Source organism: Pollicipes pollicipes, unplaced genomic scaffold, assembly GCF_011947565.3.
Source record: "Pollicipes pollicipes isolate AB1234 unplaced genomic scaffold, Ppol_2.1 Scaffold_4881;HRSCAF=5763_pilon_pilon_pilon, whole genome shotgun sequence".
Taxonomy (NCBI): domain Eukaryota; kingdom Metazoa; phylum Arthropoda; class Thecostraca; order Pollicipedomorpha; family Pollicipedidae; genus Pollicipes; species Pollicipes pollicipes.
The window spans coordinates 21,389,545-21,412,725 of NW_023596576.1; the positions used below are offsets into that span (position 1 = coordinate 21,389,545).

General features: G+C 49.4%; 1 protein-coding gene across 1 annotated transcript; it reads right to left on the reverse strand.

Annotated features, from left to right (window-relative positions):
• Positions 1-3,367: 3,367 nt before the first annotated feature.
• Positions 3,368-18,523, reverse strand: LOC119101434 (uncharacterized). Its single transcript, XM_037224770.1, has 3 exons — positions 18,367-18,523; positions 12,145-12,505; positions 3,368-3,754 (listed from the first exon to the last, which is right to left on the reverse strand). The coding sequence occupies exons 1-3, from the start codon at positions 18,461-18,463 to the stop codon at positions 3,520-3,522; spliced, it is 693 nt and encodes a 230-aa protein (XP_037080665.1). The 5' UTR covers positions 18,464-18,523; the 3' UTR covers positions 3,368-3,519.
• Positions 18,524-23,181: the final 4,658 nt, after the last annotated feature.

Consider the following 23,181-nt stretch of genomic DNA (forward strand, 5'->3'; position numbering starts at 1 on the left):
AACCTAAAATGAGCGTAATGGCTGTAAACTGAAGGTCATGTGCATGCAGAGAAATGCATTGGCAAGGGTCTTTCTCCGATGAACATCAGGACACCGAAGGCTCTGAGGAATACAAAGTTCGCGTCCTCGCACAGCTTTTGTGGAACACCAAATGCTACATGGGACATAGAAGTGTAAAATGACCGTAGCGCTTAACGAGACCGTAGCGCGCATACCGTAGCGCATGGAACGGACACTCACCACGTGACGTTCCACATAGCCAATCACCCACGGTCCCTGTCCGTGCCAGTGGGGCCATCGGCAACCGTTGATACTGGGCTATTTAGATCTAGAAAGAGGCCAAAGGAGGGCGGTTGGCGTTTCTGAATAGATGTGATTACAAGTGGGAGAATTAAATGAATAGGACTTCTGCCTCTAAGACCTTGTTAGCAGGAAGCTAATATCGCGGAAGGTATTTGATAATTAAACCCCAGCTTTTTGCTTGCTACACCTTATTTACTTCCTACCTCATCACCTCCGTCTACTTTCTCGCGAGGCCACAGATGGACTAGTTCACCAGAGTCGAATTAGGCAATGCCCTTCCCCAAAATACTGCCCCTTCCATACGTGAATAATTTTTGGTGTGTTGTAGGATTGTGCAGCCGTATGATCTCAGGCTTGTCGTTTTGTATACTACCGGGGCCCGGGGCCTCAATCATTCGAAAAATTACCTTGCCGTTTTGACGATGTATGCATAGAACTGACCCAAAACCTCCATGAGGTTTGAGGTTTGGAAATTAACAACGAGTAAAATTTTGAGTGGAAGGAAACATGTGGTCGTGGTTATGGCGTTGAAATCGAGCACAGGAAGCTAAAAGCTGTTGTCGCCATTTCACGATTTTGCAGGGTCGCAAAATGCTGTTCATACGCTTTTCGTCTGCACCACTGATGACGTGGCATATGTCAATAAAAGATTTAACTTTAATGACTATGTTCAATGCTATGTTTTCTATCAAAATGCATCATGCTAAATGCGTAACGCGCATGGATACTTCGATCAAATGTTAAGTGAACGCCAAGTGCTGGAAAATGATAAGTATCTCTATATTATTCTCCGATTTGAATTGCCATCATTAATTACTTGAAATGGGATTTTAGCTAGTAGGTAAATATTTTAAAGCAGACGTTTTGCTTGCAACCCGTGTGAGACCCTCGATTTTCAAAATCGATAGAAATCAACAACTGCTTGAATGCTTGCGCTTATGGTTGAGGGAATCTCTACCGATGTGTGTAAATGAGTACAAAATGAGAGCGTTTATACTGTAAGCCTTCGACAGCAGTCTAAAGACTGCTTTGAAGGTCAAATTGATACAAAATATATCGCTGTAACACAGTATTACGCATTTTGAGTGTTGATTAAGTTAGAACTACAAAACAGATCATGTATCCCAATAACTCATATCATGTCTTGCCAAATGTTTTCTTAAAATAAAATAAGACTTCTACGGCGGGTGAAAAACTTCCCTGACAAAGCTTATCGTTTTATAATCTTGCGAATCTTCCGTGAGATGAGTAGACATTGACATTGGTTTCTTAGATAAATCCGTCATGTCCTCAATACCTAAAGAATGTGCCGGGATTAATCGTGGGGAAGAGATTATATTGACATTTTTAATGAAGCATTATTGTGCAAATCTCTCGCAATGTTTGTGAAAAATCTGCACAGCGACTGCTTGACGAATCTGTTCTTGCAATTTCTGGATGTGTGTAGTTGCTATACGCGAAGTCAGAAGCTGTTCCGTAAAGCGTGCGAGCTCATATGATAATTAAGCTTTACTTGAGGAAAACCAACTGGATATTTTCCAATCAGTGCAGTCGCAGCAACGTCCATCTATGCAGCCAATATAATATTTCGCGGTCAAATATTCAGGCACATACAAACTGGGATAAGCATGCACCAAGTAAGGCGACAGAAGGGGCTGTAGAGTAGTATGCGTGGTGTGAACATAAACAGAGCAAGAGCTAACGATTTGGAACACATAGCGCACAGTTCCGGCAACAACGCCCAAAAAGGTGCCCTGAATTTTCCAAATATTCACCGTATCATTAATATCATAAAACTATACATGCCGGGCAGAGGAGTTCAATGTGACCAATGACCAACGAATCTTAACAAACCTGAACTCCGCCGCAGGCACTACATGCCAGCATCCATAAGTTAGCGTTGTAACGTCGGGCCGTCTCCGCTGCTATTCATCCCACTGCTCTGGCCAACGCTGACTGTCCGTTTCCGGTGCAGTGCTGGTGCGATGCGGACGGCGCGGCGGCTGCCTCTCGGCACGCGGCTGGCTGGGCTCTGTCTCTATCCCTCCCCCCTGCCCCTGCCCCGCGCCCTCTCATCGACACGACACTCCTGGTCGGAGCGTCCGAGCAGCTGCCAGCGGCCGGTCTCCATGTCAGGTGTCCACATGATCCTCGGCTGGCGGCGGAGATACTGACCAGCGGGACAGGACACGGCTTCCTGCACTAACCAGCGGGAGAGGTCACGGCTTCCTGCACTAACCAGCGGGAGAGGACACGGCTTCCTGCACTAACCAGCGGGAGAGGACACGGCCTCCCACACTGACCAGCGTGTCAGGACACAGCCTCTTACACTGACCAGCGTGACAGGACACGGCCTCCCACTCTGAACAGCGTGACAGGACACGGCTTCCCGCACTGACCAGCGTGACAGGACACGGCCTCCCACTCTGAACAGCGTGACAGAACACGGCTTCCCGCACTGACCAGCGTGACAGGACACGGCCTCCCACACTGATCAGCGTGACAGAACACGGCTTCCCGCACTGACCAGCGTGACAGGACACGGCTTCCCGCACTGACCAGCGTGATAGGACATGGCCTCCCACTCTGAACAGCGTGACAGGACACGGCTTCCCGCACTGACTAGCGGGACGGGACACGGCCTCTCACACTGCACAGCAGTCATGCAACTCCGCACTGACCATGAGTGCTTTTGCCATGTTTTTTTTTAGGATAATTCTCGGGACTTCTGTCGCTGTGAGAGCTGGTTCTCTCCGATTGTGCACCGTTGGCTCGAACCGCTCGGACCAAATGCTTTGGACACGAAACAGCCAGGATTTTTGGAACGAAGAGGCGGTCGGATTGTGTACAGCACGCGTCGACAATTTGAAGGATTTATGGACCCTGTAAACCTCACCGTAAGACTTGCCGCGTCTTGAGGCCATCAGCGACATATTTCTAGCAAGCAAAGGTGCACCACGCGAGACATAACAACTAACCGCATACGCATCCGCATGCATGTATGGGCGAATGGCGGGCATCTGCACGCGTGCAACGGAACCTTGTTTTACCCACAACGTCTCAGTGCATCATGTATTCCGCTCCACAGCGGGCGGCCTGCATCATCAGTCGGCACTGCAGCGGGGGCGGGCGGAGGGAGCCGGCGCGGCGTGCTGGTGCCGGTGCCGGCCGACGAGCCGGGCGCGCGGCCGCGTCGGCCGACTGCCTCTGCCCTGCTCAAGGGGCCGGCCCGGCCAGGTTCACATCCAAGTTCACGGACGGCTGGGCGGCCCCCGGCTGCACGATCTCGAACTTGTCGACGAACACCAGCTCATCTTCGAAGTCGTGTCGACAGTCGGGGAAGAACCTAGAGCACATGCTGCGGCCGAACCGGTTGCCGACGAAGGCGGCGAAGAAGTAGGGCGCCTTCAGAATGCTCAGCTCCTCAAGCTCTGACTCGGCCGGCTGACTCCTGCGTGAAGACAGGGCATATGCATTCTGAAGAGCGAACGGAGCATTAACAACGTGTGGAATGGTGAGCACCTGAACTCTGGGGGCGCATTCACCGCATGTAGTCGTGCAACACCCGTAGCAATGTACGATGCGGTGGAGCTATTGTTCACGAGGACTGGTCGTATGGAAGCGATGGGACATGCAAGTGAGCTGTTATTAAAAGAACGACCTTAAAGGGAGCACCGAACTTTCTGTACCTATTGCCACTTTTTGATCTGTCTCTTGAATCTGGTACTATTATCAATATGGTATTATATAAGAATTTAAATAAAGGCACAATAATTTATGTATTGTACTACATGAAACCTGTCGTTACACCAGATGCGTACGGTTTGTCCAGCAATACCGCTTTCTCGAAATAATTCCGAGCGGCTGAACACTTTGATTTGAAAATGCCGACCCTGCAGGAGAAATCTCATCTGACTCCGTGTTCACCACAATGTAAGTAATAACTTGCATTTGCTCTTCGAAATTGTTGGGTTTTGAAATATACCCCAAAGCTGGGACGCCCCATTTAAATGCAACACACATCTAGTTAATTTTGGACATTTCAAAACGTGTTTTTTGCGGTGATTGTGTCCTGATGAGTTGTAGCGGCCGAACAATGTAAAGGTGGCTACCAAACAATGTAACGGTGGCTACCAAACACAGGACAGGAACAATTCCAGCCGCGGTCCAGCCCGGGGCCTACCATGGCGCCAATGAAGAAGGACAACCGCGTGAGCTAGGAAATAAAAAACCACGGGAGTAGCCTGGAGCCTACCATGGTGCCAATGGAGGTGTGCAAGCGCATGAGCCAGGAAATAAATAAAAACGCGTGTATAGCCAGGGGTCTATCATGATGTCGATGAAGACGCGCAAGCGCGTGGGCTCAATGCAAGTGTTTTATACAACGCGAGTGTTATCATTTAGAAATTTGAGTGAGATTTAAATGAGTTTCTAGGGTTTCAATGTGATCGAAAAATGGTACTCATTTACGGTTTATTTCGAGGTACCACTAAGTGCAACCAGCAAACGCATTTGCAAAAGGTTCTTGAGATCAAATGCAAAGAAACACAAGTCACCCGACCACTCTCCTGACACAGCGTCTCCCAAACACCCACGAGATCTTCTCATTAGCCCCAGCATCAGCCATGGCCAGCACCGGCCACCGGCCCTCCCCAGCCGAGTATGCCAGCTCGTCGGCCCTGGAGAACCCCATGTGGCTCAGTGCTAAGCCCTAAATCCAGGCGTTTTACAGGAAAGTCCGCCAACACGCCCGCTTCGAATCCATCACGACCCAGACGTTCAAGGTCAGCTCCGCCACGTTCCTGGCCCACTCGCACCGTTCCAGTGAGATCGAAGGCCTTGGCGATCAGCTGACTTCACACGCGAGGGCTCCGCAGCAAGAGCTCGGCAGCGGGAGCCCGGCAGCGAGAGCTCGGCAGCGGGAGCCCGGCAGCAAGAGCTCGGCAGCGGGAGCCCGGCGGCGAGAGCTCGGCAGCAGGTTTGAACGATAGGACTTAAATTTAAGGACGTTTCCCAAGCTAATTAAAGGCAAAGACTAAGGTTAAATTTAAAGGTTTATGTACCTGATTATGAAACTTTTCAGTGAAAAAAGCGGAGAAGGTGTAAAACTGAAAAGCCAACCGTGAAAGTTCAGGTTTAAGCAGATGGCTCATATTATAGCTGCGCTTACAGGAAAATTGACTTTTGAACTTCTCCCACCCGCCCACGCCTGATGCGCTTATTCTGGCCCTGGGCTATGACGCGCGCATCCTGTTCCTGAGTTACGTAAGCGACGAAGGCTCTGTCTCGGTGGCTCCCCCTCCCTCTTCCCCTCCCCTCCACCCGGGCCGGTTTCGTCGTCGCCCGCAGGTGGGCGACCAATCCCTGCCAATCTCGCATTTCGTGGGCTAGAGAAGAAGAAAAAACAGCTGAGATGTGCAGGTGGCTACATGCGTGATGTACAGCTTGTGGTGGTCATTTTACGTAGCAATTTACGGTTGGCCTGTCGGTGTGGTGAAATTAAGTAATGCCACGTGTCCGCCAGTTCGTCGTAGTTCGTCGTATTTCCGCAGAGTAAAGTAAGTTAAAAGACCTCACATGCTTCAATCTGCTAGAAATATGTCGATGCAGAGGACAAGCGATGTGTCGCGTGACTCCGATTACTACGGCCTTGCTCTTCAGACAGCTAACATCGATTCTTTATGAACTATTTTACTAGTAGCTCATTTTACTGATAGCTCAATCGACTAGGGTGCTGTCTTCTGATTCACCAACCTGCGGCGGAGTAGGTTCGAGCCGCTTTAAGGGCTCGATATTTGTCTATGACTGAAATGGTCTGCAGCCGAAAGCCACGGCCGCACTTGAAGGGAATGTTTCACATTTGAAGGGCAGTTTTCATGGAGACGGTGGTCGCGACTGCGGGGCGAAGTGGCGCACTGCTGTTACAAAGCGTGGGCAGCGTAAGCTAAAATAATCATAATTGATATTCGTATGTCTTCACGGTACTGCGGTGAGCCTACATAGTGCTTTTATTAGAGGCGACTGGTCCTGAGATTTCACTAGAGTATGCTTTTCAAATATGCCCCAATGGTGAAATGCTTCTTTCTTTTGAACTAAAATAGCCATCTTCAAGACCTTTTGGTGTTGTTCACAATGCTGTACTCCTTAAGACCTAAGCCACTCTAGTTTCTGAGCTGTGCTCCCGTGAAAATGGGGAAAAATATACCGAGGAGAGTATTTTAAACTCACCATGGTATTCATTATGTCAAAACAACGTCATTTAAATCCTGTCATTCCATAAGCCAAGTGGCAATCAAGGTAACGACGAATGTAAGTGTTGAGGCGTTCTTATATGTCGTTCGTGAGCGCGATTTCCAGATATAACAGTTGCCAATTGGGTCTGAATCAATGTTGTGCAAGGTACAGTGACGTAATTTCACCTTGACTCATTGAGGAGTATATCTACTAAACTGAACATTGTACTGTACTGCAACCTCTTCCAATTAAAAAGTGTAACAATTGTTATAAGTGAGCTTGTTTCATCATATCTGATGTCTGCTTCAATATCTTCAAATGTGAAACACTCCCTTTGAACTTTCCATTGCAACATGCTGCTGTTGGGCCGGTCGCTTAGTGCTTATGTATGTATATCTGTTATTTTCATATGGCCATCCACAACTGACAGTGGCTTTTACAGTTCCGTGCCAAAATTACAGGAGATAAGAACACGCATGTAAGAAACAAAACATGATGCACACAGGCACCCATTCACCGGCTACGAATAGCAATAGCACTCAAACAAGTGAGCTCTCCCCGCGCGTACGAAACGCCGCTCTGCTATTTGTGTGAAGTCGGCTGACAGTGCATTATTCAATGCGGGCCCGTGACACCCAACACGTCTCCCACCGGTCTCGGTTCTCGGCCTGGGAAGGTGGAGGAGTCTGTCCTGCCGAGCGGGTCGGGCACGTGACACCCAACACGTCTCCCACCGGTCTCGGTTCTCGGCCTGGGAAGGTGGAGGAGTCTGTCCTGCCGAGCGGGTCGGGCACGTGTGTCGCGGTTAGCACAAACATGCCCCTCGGCATAGCAGGTGCAGCATCAACGTGCGGCATCAACTTGACGTCAACAGCAACAGCATCAACCTACAACTTACAACAGCATCAACCTCGACGTGCAGCATCAACTTGAAGCTCTTCCATGCGTCCAGACGACGTCCATCGAAGCATCTCACGCAAATCAGACACACGGTCAAATTTACGCCGGCCAAACATCATTCCGGCATGAAAGTTTCGGATCTTTCGGATTCTTTCGAAGCTGTTTTGTAGCCATTGTCATCAACCATGAGACAACACCTGACTTGCGTGAGCACCAGCGCGTTCATCAGGGTTTTGATGACGCAATCCGGAAGGCAGTGTCGCGCGTGGGACAGGCCTATGAGAACGTCCATATACCGGGAGTGAGTTTGGCCATATGTGAATTCCAGGACAGGGCGCTGTCAAAGACGACACCTTAGTTCCTCAAGGTCACAGCGCAGCGTCATGGAAACTTGCGGTGAAGTCCGAAATAGGGCGTAAATTCTGAGGACCGCAGAAAGTAATCAGCTGCGTTTTGGTTGCGTTCACCTCAAGGGTGTGTGAAGGGAACCAGCAGCTGAGTGACGCAAGCGATGCCTCCATGCGGGAGATAAGTCCCTTAAGGTAGTGTTTCGGATCACTCACCAAAACCTGGATGCCATTTGCATATTGAAAAAAACATGTGCCTTTTCTGCATACAAAGGAAGGTCATGCGGGAAAACTTGAAACAGAAGCTGGCCTAATGTGGAGTCTTGGAAGACAGCCATGTTGGTAGCAAGCGACCGTGACAGCATCCTGCGCTCGGACCCATCATTCAAGTACACCTTCTGGGTGTGCCCTTGAAGACAGGCGGCAAACGAGGAGGCCTCAATACCGTGCATCCGCAGCTTCTGGATCCGAATTCGTTGATCAATGACGTCAAAGCATTTACTTACAGGGAGTGTTTCACATTTCACGACATTGAAGCAAGCATTAGAAAGGATGAAACAAGCTCACTTATAGTTATTGGTATAATCTTAAGCTGAAAAGACTGCTCGAGACAACACAATGTCTCTGGTTAATAAATATGCTTCTCGACAAGTTATTGATTACACCATCGTACCTTGCACAACATTGGTTGAGAGCCAACTGACGGCCGTTGCATCTGGAAATCATACTCATGAAGGCCAGATGTGAATGACTCCACCATTACATATTTTTACACGCACACACCCACACCCACACACCCACACCCACACCCACACCCACACCCACCCACACACCCACACCCACACACACACACACCCACACCCACACCCACACCCACACCCACCCACACACACACACACGCACGCACACACACGCACACACACACACACACACACACACACACACACACACACACACACACACACACACACACACACACACACACACACACACACACACACACACACACACACACACACATATATATATATATATATATATATATATATATATATATATATATATATATATTATTTACTATTATATATTTTTCTTGGTCCTAACCGTCGCATAGTCAACAGAATGGCAGGATTTGAATGATGTTATTATGGCGTGATAAATGTCTGGATGACCGATATAAAGATATATCATCCCAGCAAAGAGAGTCGGTACGGCCACAAGATGGTCAATGGAGTGATTTGTTAAAAATTCCAAAAGGCCACCGACACCCTGAACCACTGTGGTCCTTTCACAAATCGCATTTCAGATCACCACTGATGATGAGCGGAACTCCCGGCCGGTCAGTCAGCACGCGCCGCAGCTGGGTCTCCAGGTCCGTTAGTCGTGGTGTAGGGCAGCTCCTGTGCGCCGAAGCGGACGGAGCAGCCATTAGATAACGAACTGATGTCCCCGCTCGAGCTTCAACAGCGCCGCCGTGACTCCAGCTTACCGCCCTGGATCTAAAGAGCCGGCAGACGCGTTGCGGTCGACTTGATGCTGGTTTTTGTCATGACAACGTCGCCGCCGTAGCCTCACCCGTCGCGGCGAGGCTACCCGGCTGATGAAGTACCCGGGCATCGCCACGGGTCGGCTGGGCGTGGCGGGTCGCAGCCACGTCTCATATTGGAGCACGACATCGAATTCGTGACGTCTGAGTTCTTTTGTGAGCTCCAGAAGCTTGGATGTGCTTCTGATGTGCTCCAGAAGCCTGGAAGCTTGGACTGTCGTCTTCCGTCCACCACTGCGCTACCTCCGTCCGCGGCGTCGGGACCGCCTGCCCCTGCCGCGCGGCCGCCGTGGCCCGGCGCGTGCATTCGCTGAGAACGGCTGCCGAAGCCAGAGGCGCAGCACCCGAACAGGCAATGATCAGATTCTGACAGGTCTCGCACGCGGTTGAAGTTGGAACGGAATAGGTGACGGGTGCAGACAGGCACTAGCACACGGATGACGGTCAGGAAAGTCAGGGTGAAGGGCCAGGCCTTGATGTATTTGGCTGTGGGTGGGCACGTCGAACACGTGCATGGCGGTGAAGGCCCAGGGCCGTGACGGGCTTCACGACTTGGACGTCACGATCTTGTTGAGAAGCGTGCTGGTAGCCGGAGACAAATCGGGTGCAGTCTCAAACACACACACACACACACACACACACACACACACACACACACACACACACACACACACACACACACACACACACACACACACACACACAACACACCACACACACACACACACACACACACACACACACACACACACACACACAACACACCACACACACACACACACACACACACACACACACACACACACACACACACACACACTTGTTGTTGTCATTGGGCTTTATGGCGCATCCAGCTGCTGTCGCTATATGGCGTGGCCTGCCTCTCACCCTGGCAGGGAGGGTTGGAACCGCGAGGAATCGAGCCCCGAACCTTGGTTTGCTAGGCCGTAGAGGTTAATACAGAAACGTTAACCACTACACTACTGCCCCCCCCCCCCCTCCCCCCTTCACACACACACCTGCAACAAAGAGCAGGCGTGCAGGGTAACAAGGGAGGAGCTAGCAGCGCCCGCGCCCGCGCGTGGCCGCGCCCTTAGCTGAACCGGGTGGGCTGAACTGGTGCTTAGAGTGGGCCCTGCCCCGGATCCCAGAAATCCGCCGAATCAAGAGGCTTAGACCCAAGGTTTAAAAAGAGGGTTGCTTACATCAGCCAGTAATAAAACGTTCAACAGTCTCACGTGACTGTAGTCAATCGCTGTGGGATGCGGGGTGTGTTTGCTGACCATCAGCCTGGTCAATTCGGTGCAGCCTGGCTGCTTTGAGGGCCTAGCCGGGCCAAGACAGGGTCAGAGCATTCTCCCGCTGACCTTTCGCAATGGCTCGCAAGGTAAACAGTCTCATAAAGCAAGGCCACAACTTATAGAGGACCTCTGATCGCCTCCTTGGACACTTGCCCCGAACTCCTTAGCTTCACTTAACTGAGGCTTTCACCAATAATCTTCGCATCAAAATATCTGTAAAAAAAATGATCCGCCACAGGCTTATCTGTTAACAATGCAACTTTTGGAAATGGTATAGGCAGTTGCTCTCATTTTATGAGGCTTACGAAATGTGGTGATCTTTCCCTTATGTCTGTTGATGCTCTCAAGACCGATTGCCGTTCGCAATGTAATTGGCGGAGCAATCAACATCAGGTTGGTAAACTGCATGGGGTCCATGATGATTGAGCCAAGACAACTGTACCAGAGGCCAGTACCAACCAGTGAGGATTAAACCCGAGATGGTTACCTAGTGACTATTTCTATTTGGTTTATATTAAGTTTAGTTTAGTTTCTATTAAGTTTAGTTTAGTTTCTATCAAACCAGTGGCGGTTGCGCCAGTATCAACCAAAACACCGGTGGCAAAAATATTAATGACGATTAAGGCACTGACATCTGAGCTAGTGACAGTTAAACTGATGACAATGATGGCAATGTCGACACGGTGACCCGATGAAGTCGCAACTGGCAGGATTGGGTGGATGTAAAACAGCGAGCCGAGGAGGAACAAGACACGCTAAGGATATGTCGGGGGTTAAGAAGCTACAGTTCAATTGTCCCTGGTTTGGCTGCCATCGGCCAGTTATTCTGGTTCAGTTATACTGATCTCATTTCCCTTGTTCACTTGCCAATAGACTATGTCTAATCCAGTTGTCCCTGGTTCAAGTACTATCGGTTCAGTTACTATGGACCAGTTGTCCCTGCGACAGTTGTCCCTGGCCCAGAGGTTTGCTTGCCTCTGCAGACCCACTCTTCCTCTGGCCACCCACCCGCTGCAATGTCGCGTACAGTGGTCGCCTGTGTTCGTCGTCCGGCGCGCCGGTTGGCGTCAGCGGTCCCACCTCACCGCGCCGGTTGGCGTCAGCGGTCCTACCTCGCCGCGCCGGTTGGCGTCAGCGGTCCCACCTCGCCGCGCCGGTTGGCGTCAGCGGTCCTACCTCGCCGCGTCCGTCGGCGTCAGCGGTCCCACCTCGCCGCGCCGGTTGGCGTCAGCGGTCCTACCTCGCGGCGCCGGTTGGCGTCAGCGGTCCTACCTCGCCGCGCCGGCTGGCGTCAGCGGTCCTACCTCGCCGCGCCGGTCGGAGTCAGCGGTCCTACCTCGCCGCGCCGGCTGGCGTCAGTGGTCCTACCTCGCCGCGCCGGTGGGCGTCAGCGGTCCCACCTCGCCGCGCCCGTCGGCGTCAGCGGTCCTATCTCGCCGCGCCCGTCGGCGTCAGTGGTCCCACCTCGCCGCGCCCGTCGGCGTCAGCGGTCCTATCTCGCCGCGCCACTCACGTGATGTACTGGTGGATGACGATCTCCGGTGACGTTATGTTCTTGCCCTGGTGCTTGGCCTCCAGCAGACAGGTGAACTTGGCTACGCAGCCGTACTTGTCTGTGTGGTTGATGAGCGTCCAGACCGACTGTTCGGTGCCCTTGGCAGGAGTCAACGCTGCCCGCGTGCCTTTTTCGGCGCCATGATGCCCGTGAGCACCATGTTCTCCGTGATCTCCGTGCGCACCATGGTCTCCGTGATCGCCGTGGTCACCATGGTCCGCGTGGGCAGCATGGTGGCCATGCGCGAGTAGCTCGTTGAGGTTTCTGCGTTTCCGCAGGTGCGCGGGATGAACTCCAAAGCTGGCCGCGGTTAGCGCTTCTGCAACAGCAAGACAAGCGTCAGGCCAACAGCTGACACACATCAGGTCAATGCACTGTCCCATGTCAGGTTAACATATGGCACATGTCGGCTCAATCGATGTTGAGTACTGCATCAACGGATGAATAGATTTTGCACTTGTCCAGAGGCCCATGCGCTATTGCTGGGGCCTTTCCTGCTAGCGTGCCGGGTACTGTTGTCAATCAGAGACCTTCCGGGGATTCTGCCATTCGCCCGAAAGGCTCCATACGATATAGCTTCTGGCCTCATTTGTTCACCTACCGGGGTATTATCGGTTGCTCAGAGGCCTTTTACGTTGGCCTCGGTAACCCTACCGACACACTCGCGATATGCACATGGGTCCTCTATATTGGTCTAAGGCCCCTCTAATTCTCTGTCACTTGCTTAGATTTCTACGGACTTAGCGGGGTCTATCTGTTGACCTGCTCGGACGCTCTTAATTGTTCGAGGCCCTCCACATTGTGTCTTGGGTACCTCCTATTTGAATGGAGAGCCCTACGCACTTGTCGGGAACCCAATATGTTAACCTGCTCGAGTACACCGAATTGTTCGAGGGCCCTGCACAATCGGCCTTGGTATTTGAGTGTAAGGCCCTACGCTCGTGTCGGGAGCCATCTGATGACCAGCTCCGGTACAGTTCATCTTTTGGGGGCCCGCCACACCGGGTTTTGGGTACTTCTTATCTGCATGAAGGGCCCTACGCTCCTGTCGGGGCCCGTTCTGATAAATTGTTCGGGCACGCTTGATCGTTCGGGGACCATCTACTTTGGGTCTCAGATACTTTTTATTTGAATGCAAGTACCTGCGCTCTTGTCAGGGGCCTCATCTGTTAATCCGCTTGGGCACACTCTATTTTTTCCTGGGCTCTCTATATTGTGTCTTGGGTACTTCTTATTCGAATAGATGACCCTATATTTTAGAGCAGGGGACTATGCCCCCTTATGCCCCGAGGAGACCCATGCTCTCTGAGGGGGTCCATAACAAGCAGAAAAGAAGCAGTTTTCTAACACAAAACACGACAAACTTGAAAGCCTTTGGGCTTACAGACGACCAAGAATATATGCAAGCGAAAGTGAAGAGCCCGTAAGCAGCCGAACGCCATTCCTTGCGGGTTGGGACGATGGTGTTTGGAGAAATTGTGAGGCTTATGGCGTCGCCCAGAGGTGTTGCGCTGTTCCCGGGGTACGTCCACCTGCCGGGTCAACCTGATCGCTAAGGAGCCTTCCACGTTGCCTTGATCTCTTTGTATTTTATCGTAGGGCCCTGTGCTGTTGTTGGGCACTATCTACTACTCCGCTTGGGCATTCTTGATCGATCAGGAGCCCTCTACGAATTCTTGCCACCCGCCCGAAAGGCTCTACACGCTTTTGCAGGGGCCCCATATGCAGGGCAACACTCAGTTGCTCAGGGGCTGTTCACATTCGCCTCGGGTTGATTCCACATGCTCGGAGGGCCTTGTGCTGTTGTTGAGGCTCATGTAAGGTAAGGCACTGAGCCACTCGATGCTCAGGGACCCTCTGCATTGATCTCGGACTCTTTCTATTTGCTCTCATTCGCGGGGGACTACTCATTACTATGGAGGCCCTTCGTCTCAACCTGCTCGGGAACTCACATGGGCACTAATTCATGTACACTGCTCTTAGGTCATTTTCCTTTGCTTAGAGGCTTCTGTGCTCTGGCCGGGGTCCTACATGTTAGCCTTTCAGGTCATTCCCGATCGTTCAGAGGCCCGCAATGTTGGCCTTGGTGTCCTAGTCTTGGAGCAGCAGTTGGATATCTACACAGAACAGTTCGAATTTTTACGTGCAATTGTCACACATAGTTTAATGTTCCGCTGGCGTCGTATTGTGTTATTTTCCGTGCATTACTGAACACACTTTATGCATTTGCATCACGGTTTTTAAATATTTTGAATGCTAGGATATTGCGTACCTCTTCATAGCAGACAAAGCAAAAATCCTGCATTAGCCATCAAGCATCAGCTGATCATATGGTGCAACAGGCTGACCGCAAATAAGCTAAGAATCAGGTTCGTGCTTGGTTTTGATGGCATTTAGCAGCTAACTTTAGTTGGCATTGTCATGTCTTTAAAGCTTGGCCTGAGAACGGCAGGATTCGCCATGATCTCGAGAAAATGAATAAGCTTCATGCATGTGCATCTGCAGCACGCCTGGTACGCTCTGCCACGGGCTGCGCGCAGAAAGATGGTTCCCATGTAAGGACCAGCATACGAAGAATCTTAGGATTTAATGGTCGTGATGCTAAGATTTTTGGAGGGGCCTGAAACTCCAGGGGATCACAAGGTTGCATGCTTCTCTCTCCTCCCCCTTCTTGAAATCCTGGATCCGCCTCCGCCTGACATTATATTTCTTGGTGTTAAGAACACCTCACGAGCGCAGTCCTTGGGTGTTGGCATTAATAACCAAGGCTCACAAAATGCGTCACACAACGAGCCCATGGGAGGTGGTTCTTAAAGTGCGACTCAGATGGTGACACATGAAGACAATGCATCTGTCAATTGCGTCTGGTCCGAATTCTACACCATCATTTCTGTTGCGTAACATAACATGTTGGCAGTAAATTGAAATCATGCAGGCCCCAAACAGGCCGCAATTGAACATTTAGGAAAATAAATATTAAATGGACGAAATAAGAATCCCCTAGCAGAGAATTATTAAACCCCTCTACTAGGCCGACGTTGCGTTTTTTTTTTACGGGACGATTTCGCTGCAAAATGTGAGTAACGCCGCTTCATGTGGTTGATGTGGTCCAAAGTTCTGCTTGTTTGCCACCGAGGAATAATTTCATATGATGGCTTTTCACAATGGCTGTACTTATATAGTGAACTATTGCATACAGTCACACAGTCAACTCAGAACACACTGCATATCAAAGTACCTTTAAGTTGCGTGTGATGTGATGACTTGAGCAATTTCAAAACTTTCTAGCCGACGTCCCATTGTCCTGCTGATCGGACAGCTTACAACCTGTGGTGGCATTTCCCAGCACACCGAGCCAGACAGGCAGCTCACAAACTGTGTTGGCATTCCGCAACGTTTCAAGCACTCCTGGCAGTTAGCAGGCTGCCTGAGAGAGCCCAGCAATTTGCAAAACGCCCTGATCTGCGAGGCGCATGCAGACGCACCTGGATAGGAATTGATAGCATTGTTTATTCTGAATCTAAGCCTGTTGCTTTAGTATGGTCCTTCAACAATATATGGAGAACAGCAAAAGCTCATCTAAGGAAAGAGCAGGTGAGGTCTGAGTTGTATGATGCTTGGTGCCACTCCGTTTACAAAGATGCGATATTGTTCCCCAAAAGACGGTTGGTTCTTGATTCGAGCACAAACGTACTTGATGTCCCGCCCACATTGCCACAGACCTGCGTCAATACGAACGCCATTTTGCTGTCAGTCAAGCTGCACCGATGCCGTGCCACCACTACAACGGGCTGGTAAGATCCGGTCCCGGTTTTGGCTTTGTTGCGTCACTTTTCACAGCATGCTGCTTCATTCATATCTGGCCACGTTCCGGTTTCCAGTTTCTGTCCTGGACCGCAATATCTCGTCTCAATTCCAGACAAAAAAATGGGTAACCAAGTTTCATTGGGTTTCGCGACTTGCATTTTCCATTATTCCATTTTTCAGCTGAATCGGAAGGGGCGCATTGCTACAAGAAGAACATGTCTGAACAGCTTACATGCAAAAGCGCGGAGATAAAAGCGCAAAGCGTCACCTTCTTTCTGCAGAAAGTGTGTGACGAGCTGTGAAAAGTAACTGCAACGATGCCATCTTCCGAAAGCTGTGACGGTGGCCGGGCTTGGGTGTTTTAGTAAAACCGCATCTATCAAGAAGGCTGACACATCACATACCCCTGCACGTGACCACGACTCAGCCAGGGCATAACTCACCCAGTGCGGCCGGCCGGTCCCGAGGGCCAGAGCCGTTACGCCATGATCAAGGATGCTATCACCTACCGACCGCGACCAGATCAGCGAGGCGCGATGCCAGCAACCGGTCCAGCCCGCTATATCTGAGATCTATTCGATACGTGATCTACCTCTTCCAGAAATCATTAATCCAATCGGGTCTCATCCGTTGCGTGTGGTCTGATCTGATCCGTGTTTGCCAAAGCTATCCGATTAAGTTCGTTCTGACGTTCAGATTGACTTGCGACAGAATGCCAAGCACAGCACAAAAGGACACATTCAGCTTCACATAATTATCAAACTTAACTTCCAGAAATCATCTCGTCTGAAATATCAACCTCGGGTCTTCAGCTATCCAGCTATAAATGCACACTGAAATGGAAGGTGCTGGATTCATGCATGCCTCTGACACAAATACACCTTTACTTGGTTGGTTCCATTCCCGCTTCAGCTTCATTCCTGCCGAAGATCACACAAAGGACGTACGTTCCGAGTCTCGGTGATGAGATGTCGCAGGTTTACAAAAGCGCGTAAATAAATTGTGCATATCCTTATTGAGACGAAGGGAGCTTGCAGTCTGCCCGCGTGTCAACTTATACCGCGGGCCATAGTTATACCGCCTGCGAAGGACTCGGTAAGATTACGAAGCAAGGGGGAAATGCTGAGCTTGCGACAACAACTAACAGTTCAGCTATTCGGGGAATTGTTCAACATAGAGCTGCTATTTTGGTGCAGATCAAATATTTTGGCAAGGTTTCCCCCAAAGGCCTTCAGAGGCCTTGGATGAATCAGTAACTTATGCAACATAACTGAGACGCTTCCCGCGTACCATGTGTTCGTCAACCGGTTGAGTGAGGCGCGGGGAGGGAGCTTCAGCGAACACTGCTGGCAGTATCGCGTTACGCCTCGAGGTATACTGAGTTCTGTGATCCAAAGCAATGTCGTTCTGTTACAACTGCCATCGATGAATTTACGTCATCTATGACAATTGGATAACAGGGTAAAGCATCATCCCACGAGTCGCAAGGTTAAACCCGATTAGTAAGTATGTAACGTACGATGGCCCGTGTGCTCCATGTGATGTCCTCGTGCCATCACATGCTCCACATGATGCAAGTACGAGCACGCCAATAAACATTAACTGGATGCAGTAAGTCAGTATGTTTTGGCATACTACAGGTTTTTTAGTCAGCTCGTGCGCGATGACTATCCTATGACTGCCCTATGGACTAACGACAAGTTTGGTGCGATTGTACGACATAAACATTAACTGGATGCAGCAAGCCAGTATTTTTGGCATGCTACAGGTTTTTTAGTCAGCCCATGCGCGATGACTATCCTATGACTACCCTACGGACTAACGACAAGTTTGGTGCGATTGTACGACATGCCGGAGATACCCTAAAAAAACCTTAGGGTGGTTGCATATGTCGGGCAATAGATAAAATAGAGCCGGGTTCCGCGCATCAATACCCGCGGGATTAATACGTGGGTATTGATGCGCGCATTATCAAAATGCGCACATATAACAATATTGCGCTTATATGTAATATGCATGCATAATATTGCGCACTTTCTGATAAGACACACTACAATGCGCAAATGGATTATAAATTTGTCGATTCTTGGGCACCACGAAGGGCGCTGTCGCCCAGTCCGACTAGATCAGAGTTGCCACACGCCCAGATCAGAGCTGCCACTCACCCAGATCAGAACTGGCACTCATCCAGCGCCGCCAGATCAGAGCTGTCACTCACCTAGCACCGCCAGATCAGAACTGCCATTCACCTAGCACCGCCGGACCAAAACTGTCACTCACCCAGCACCGCCAGATCAGAGCTGTCACTCACCCAGCACCGCCAGATCAGAGCTGTCACTCACCCAGCACCGCCAGATCAGAGCTGTCACTCACCCAGCGCCGCCAGATCAGAGTTGTCTTGTCCGGCCCAAGCTGGCCGCAGCGAGACGCAGCCGGCGATCAGCACCGTCACAACAGGTAGCCACCGCATGATGTTCGGTTGGCGGATGAATCTGGCTGTCTCGGCGGGCCGGCGGTGAGTCGTGCGGCCTCGGTAACGGCCTGCAGGCGTCTGCTGGAGCTCCTCCGCCCCCGTGCTGCGGCGGCCAGACCGGTCACTGGGAACGGCAGCTCCCGCGCTGCACGGTGCCAGAGATGCTGTGAGAGTGAGAGGGAGTAGAGGGGGGAGATATGGGGAGAGGTCGAAAAAATTGGGTGAAAGAGAGAGAGAGAGAGAGAGAGAGAGAGAGAGAGAGAGAGAGAGAGAGAGGGAGAGAGAGAGAAAGAAAGAAAGAGAGGATATAAAAATACCGAGATATATAGATATGGCTGTGGTGTATATATATATATATATATATATATATATATATATATATATATATAGGAACTAGAACTAAATGACAGTTATCCAAAGAAAGCATTTCCTTCAGCGGATGCCAGTCTGAACTCTCCACTGTGCCGCCCCCAATAACAGCTGATTCAAATCTTCCCAGAAAATTCAGACACCCAGGAAAGGCCAAAATGTGTGTGCGGTGTTACGGGCATCTTTATATCTGGAACACAGTGGCATATCTTGTATGCCCATTCCGCCCAGCAAGACATCCACTGCCGCAGTTCTTGCGACTGTTTGGTGGTGCGAGGTTGGGAACCGAGTACTTGTTCTCGTGCTAAATCCATTTTGGTATGCGTCTGCGCATTAGAAACGGCCAGTCTAGATTGCCCATTTCAGCTGCGGCGTTTTCATGTCATTTTTATAGCGTCCATGCGTCATTATTCTCCGAATGTGCTAGGCTCTTGTACCATTCTATAGTGTAAATGAATATGAATGGATGTATGAATAATGATGAAACTGGACGCATACCCCTGTTTGCTCATTTGCACCCATCGCCAGGGAAAGTTCTGATTGAGTTGGCTTATTCAAATTTGCTAGCATGCACGTTTTACACCTGCACAATTTGATCAAAACTAAAACAACTTTCATCATCGCTTAGTATGTCACTGACCCTCGCCATACGAAAGAGGTTTTAGACGGCCACTTTCATTTAGAGGCCAGAGGCGCCCAGGACTCAAAAATTCATACTTAGGATAGGCAAATATGTTATGTTTAAAAATATCACGAATGCTAATCACCAGATTTGGACGGCTTTTCAGTTTTCAACAGTTTTCTCATCAGTGTGTCTTGTTTAGTTCTTGATGCAGTCGGGCGGGCCAATGCCACGACCGCTTTCACACCCTTCACCTGGCATGACACATCACAGTTCACAAGTGTCAATGTCCACTAGAGTTCATTTGATAGATTATCTCAAGAGATAATTTGATAGATTGTCGATGTCGTGTTCCGCACTGTCATTGCATACCTAGTTCTCGGGATAAAAGGAGGGTACTATAGGGTGCTAGTTGAATTTTATCAATTGATTGAGCATGTCTTTGCTCATCTCTGTTTGATAATGTCGCTACCATGTTTTCAGGATCAAAATGCATGTGTGACCAAAACGGAAAAAACACAACAATAATTCAAAGATATGTAGCACGTTGACTGATAACAAGCTTTGTAGTCAGTATAAAGCATTCAGTCCATTCCAAGAAGCATGAAGAATGATTTCATGAAGCAAGCAAGCCTGTGTGCCCTGTGCACCCTTCCCCATGCCTGTGTACCCGTCCCCCTACATTTCAGATTCCTTTTACCCTTTCGAAGTACAAATGTATACATAACTACATAGTGAAACACTTTAAAGGCACAGCATAAAAATAGCCGTAATAAAAACCTTTAGAATCACATAATCAGTTGGCAGAAACATGACGACCCAATACTTGACGGGAAACGAAAATATTTACAGTATGATCAGTACAAATTTTTAATACCGTGTCCAGAGAGGTAAACTAACACGCCAGAATAATGGAAATATCTAGTGCATGGACTGATGGAAAACTGTACGGTTTCAGGTCTGTATTCATTTTACCCCAGTGCATTCAGTCTATCTCAAGGAGCGTGATTCTTGCATATCACAATTATTCATCTGTTTTTTATTCTAACCCATTCTGGTAGTACAAATGCACACATGACTATAGGGGCAACAATTTAGGGCACACCAAATCAGCTTATCATCAAAGTGGCCTTTATTAGCATTACAAAGGCACACATAGATACACATAGCAGATGTCACTTGACGTGAACCGGAGCATAGTAAAGCATAGCATGCTGCGCCATGCATAGTAAAGGGCCATCGTTAGACATGGCAAACAAATCCCGTCTCGACTAGGCTCCGAAAATTATCGGTGATATACCACCGGCCTGGAACACTGTCCGCGATAATTATCAGTGTTCCCAGTGCCAAATCCTATTCCGAAAAATAAACGTTCCGGATAATTATCCGGACCGAGCTGCTGACCGAGCGATCCATGCAGGTCAAACTAGATGTAAACAAATGTGTTCCAGACGGAATGGTTATTCGGAACATTTCCCTCGTCTGGTGTGTTAGACTGTACAAATTACCCTACCAGACGGGGACGACAATCGGAACAATCAGTCCATTCGTGATGCTTATACCTCTATCGATCCTTACATGAAACTATAAGCAAGTCGCTGTTCGCACAATGACCGCAGTCGTGGTGACCAAAGTGTGCTTCCAATGCTGACCTTCCGGGAAATCTTTCATAGACGCTAACGATGCGTTCGCGACAGGAGCGGTGAGTTGGTGGGGGAAAACCGATTGCGGTCACCCGATAACTTTGCGCTTCCAACGAACATTTCAGGCACTTGCCATAGCTGGTCAATGGAAGGGAATTCGTAGAAAAAGGATACCCATCGATATAAACAGCAGTTCCCTGCAATCCTACGTGCAAATTGAAAAATATCAATCCGACCAGATGCACCCCCTGTATCTAGATTGTTGTTATGTACCGGAGTTTAATAATTTGTGTGCTGTAATATTACTTTTGCCTATTATCCTGTTAGCATGGGCCGCGTTTGATCTGTCGTCAGCACGTTTGTCAGCACCAATCAAGGCCACCTATTCAGTCTACGTCACAGCACGTGACCACAAAGTTACGGAGTTTATGACGTCATGTGCCGGCTGAAGCTGCTGGTAGTATTCTTTTTGTCATCCCGTCAGCAAGGAAAGAAAGCGATACCAGATTGAATAAACCGCTCTGCAAAGTATGAAGCTCATGTAGCTATTAAGTTGTAAGTACGTGAGGTGGGGATCACTTGCCTCTAATTTTGGGGGAATGCGACGCATGATAGATCAGAACGGACTTGGACTGCCTGATCCAAGCGCATCATTGGGAAGATGAGCGACAGGAAGTAATGTGGTGAGCGATTGTGTTGCCCAGCACATCAATAGCGTTGGGGTAGTTGTAAGAGATTGAGAACAGGAACGGAACGCCTCGCGTCCTGATGATGGGTTTTGTCAGTGCAAGTGAGAGTAAAAAAAGGATGAGATTCATGTTAATGCAAGTAAGGTTAAAGAAATACCCTTGACACATGCTACCATATCACATTTTTCCGGAAAACTGGACCGAAGACGATACACGCACTTTGCGAATCTTCGAATGGGCGACCCAGAGGGTTATGAACGTTGACTTTACTGTGGTGTGTCTTGAGCACTTAACAGATCAACCCACGGATTTTGGATCCCATCACGGGCTGGTTTGGACCGGATCAGAAATTTCCACCAAAATATGGATAGGGACTGAAATGGATTTCACAATTTGCCAGTTTTCACGGATTACAAGGAGTTAAGACTGATCGAATGGGAATTATAACTGATAAGCCCATTAAATGCTCAATTTAGACATTAAATCAGAACAAAACCTTTGAACCAATGAAACGTAGCACGTTCAACACCAAGCAATACACCAGCAGGCTACATCAACCCTGCCTTATCTTTTGCAAACTTTTTTTCTGTTCACTGATTGCAATGACAGTTTGAAATGGATGAGTGTCACTCACGTGTGCTGTTATAGAAAACTAGGGCTCTCATTCCCTCCAGGGTAGCTAAAATGTCGAATGATCTTATAGCTTATCTTATCATAACACAGCTACCACTCCTCATCATGTCAGCAATCACCCTCAACCCCGGTGAGTGGCAATGCCTTTCAGAGTTAAAGAACTGGCAGAGCATATATTGTTGGTAGAAGGCGCACCACAAGGTTTTGACTACAAGCTCCTGTCCTGGAAAAGTAGACAGAGATTCAAGCTCACGCCAACGCCACATTTTCTGTTTACTTTGTCACGAACCACGCCGCCCGCGCCATAGCGGGACGGGCTACACTAGTCAGCGTTCTCACAGCTGACTTTGGACAAACGTCCAACGCCTGACGGCTACCAGCCATGTTCTTGCGCTCTCGGGATAAAAGATGCGGCTGTCGGTAGCTCGCGCTGTGCGGTGTTTGTCACCACATGTCGGTACAAGAAGCTGATAAAATCGTCGACGATCGAGGCGCCAAGTGTTTGAACGTTGCGAAAGAAGAAACACGTAAACATCGCACATCGGTGCGTAAGAATCACACACGCTGTCCACTTTTCTTGCTTTGAATTTAACTTGAATTTCACGCTTAGGCTTGGGATGATTCGTTACCTTGAGAGCTCCGAATAATTGAAGGGATTTTAATGGACGAGGTCTCAAGGGAAGTTTTGTGCTATTGAGCAAGTAAAAACGAATTTTGCTGGGGCACTGAGGAAAACACCAATGCTTGCACCAATGCTTA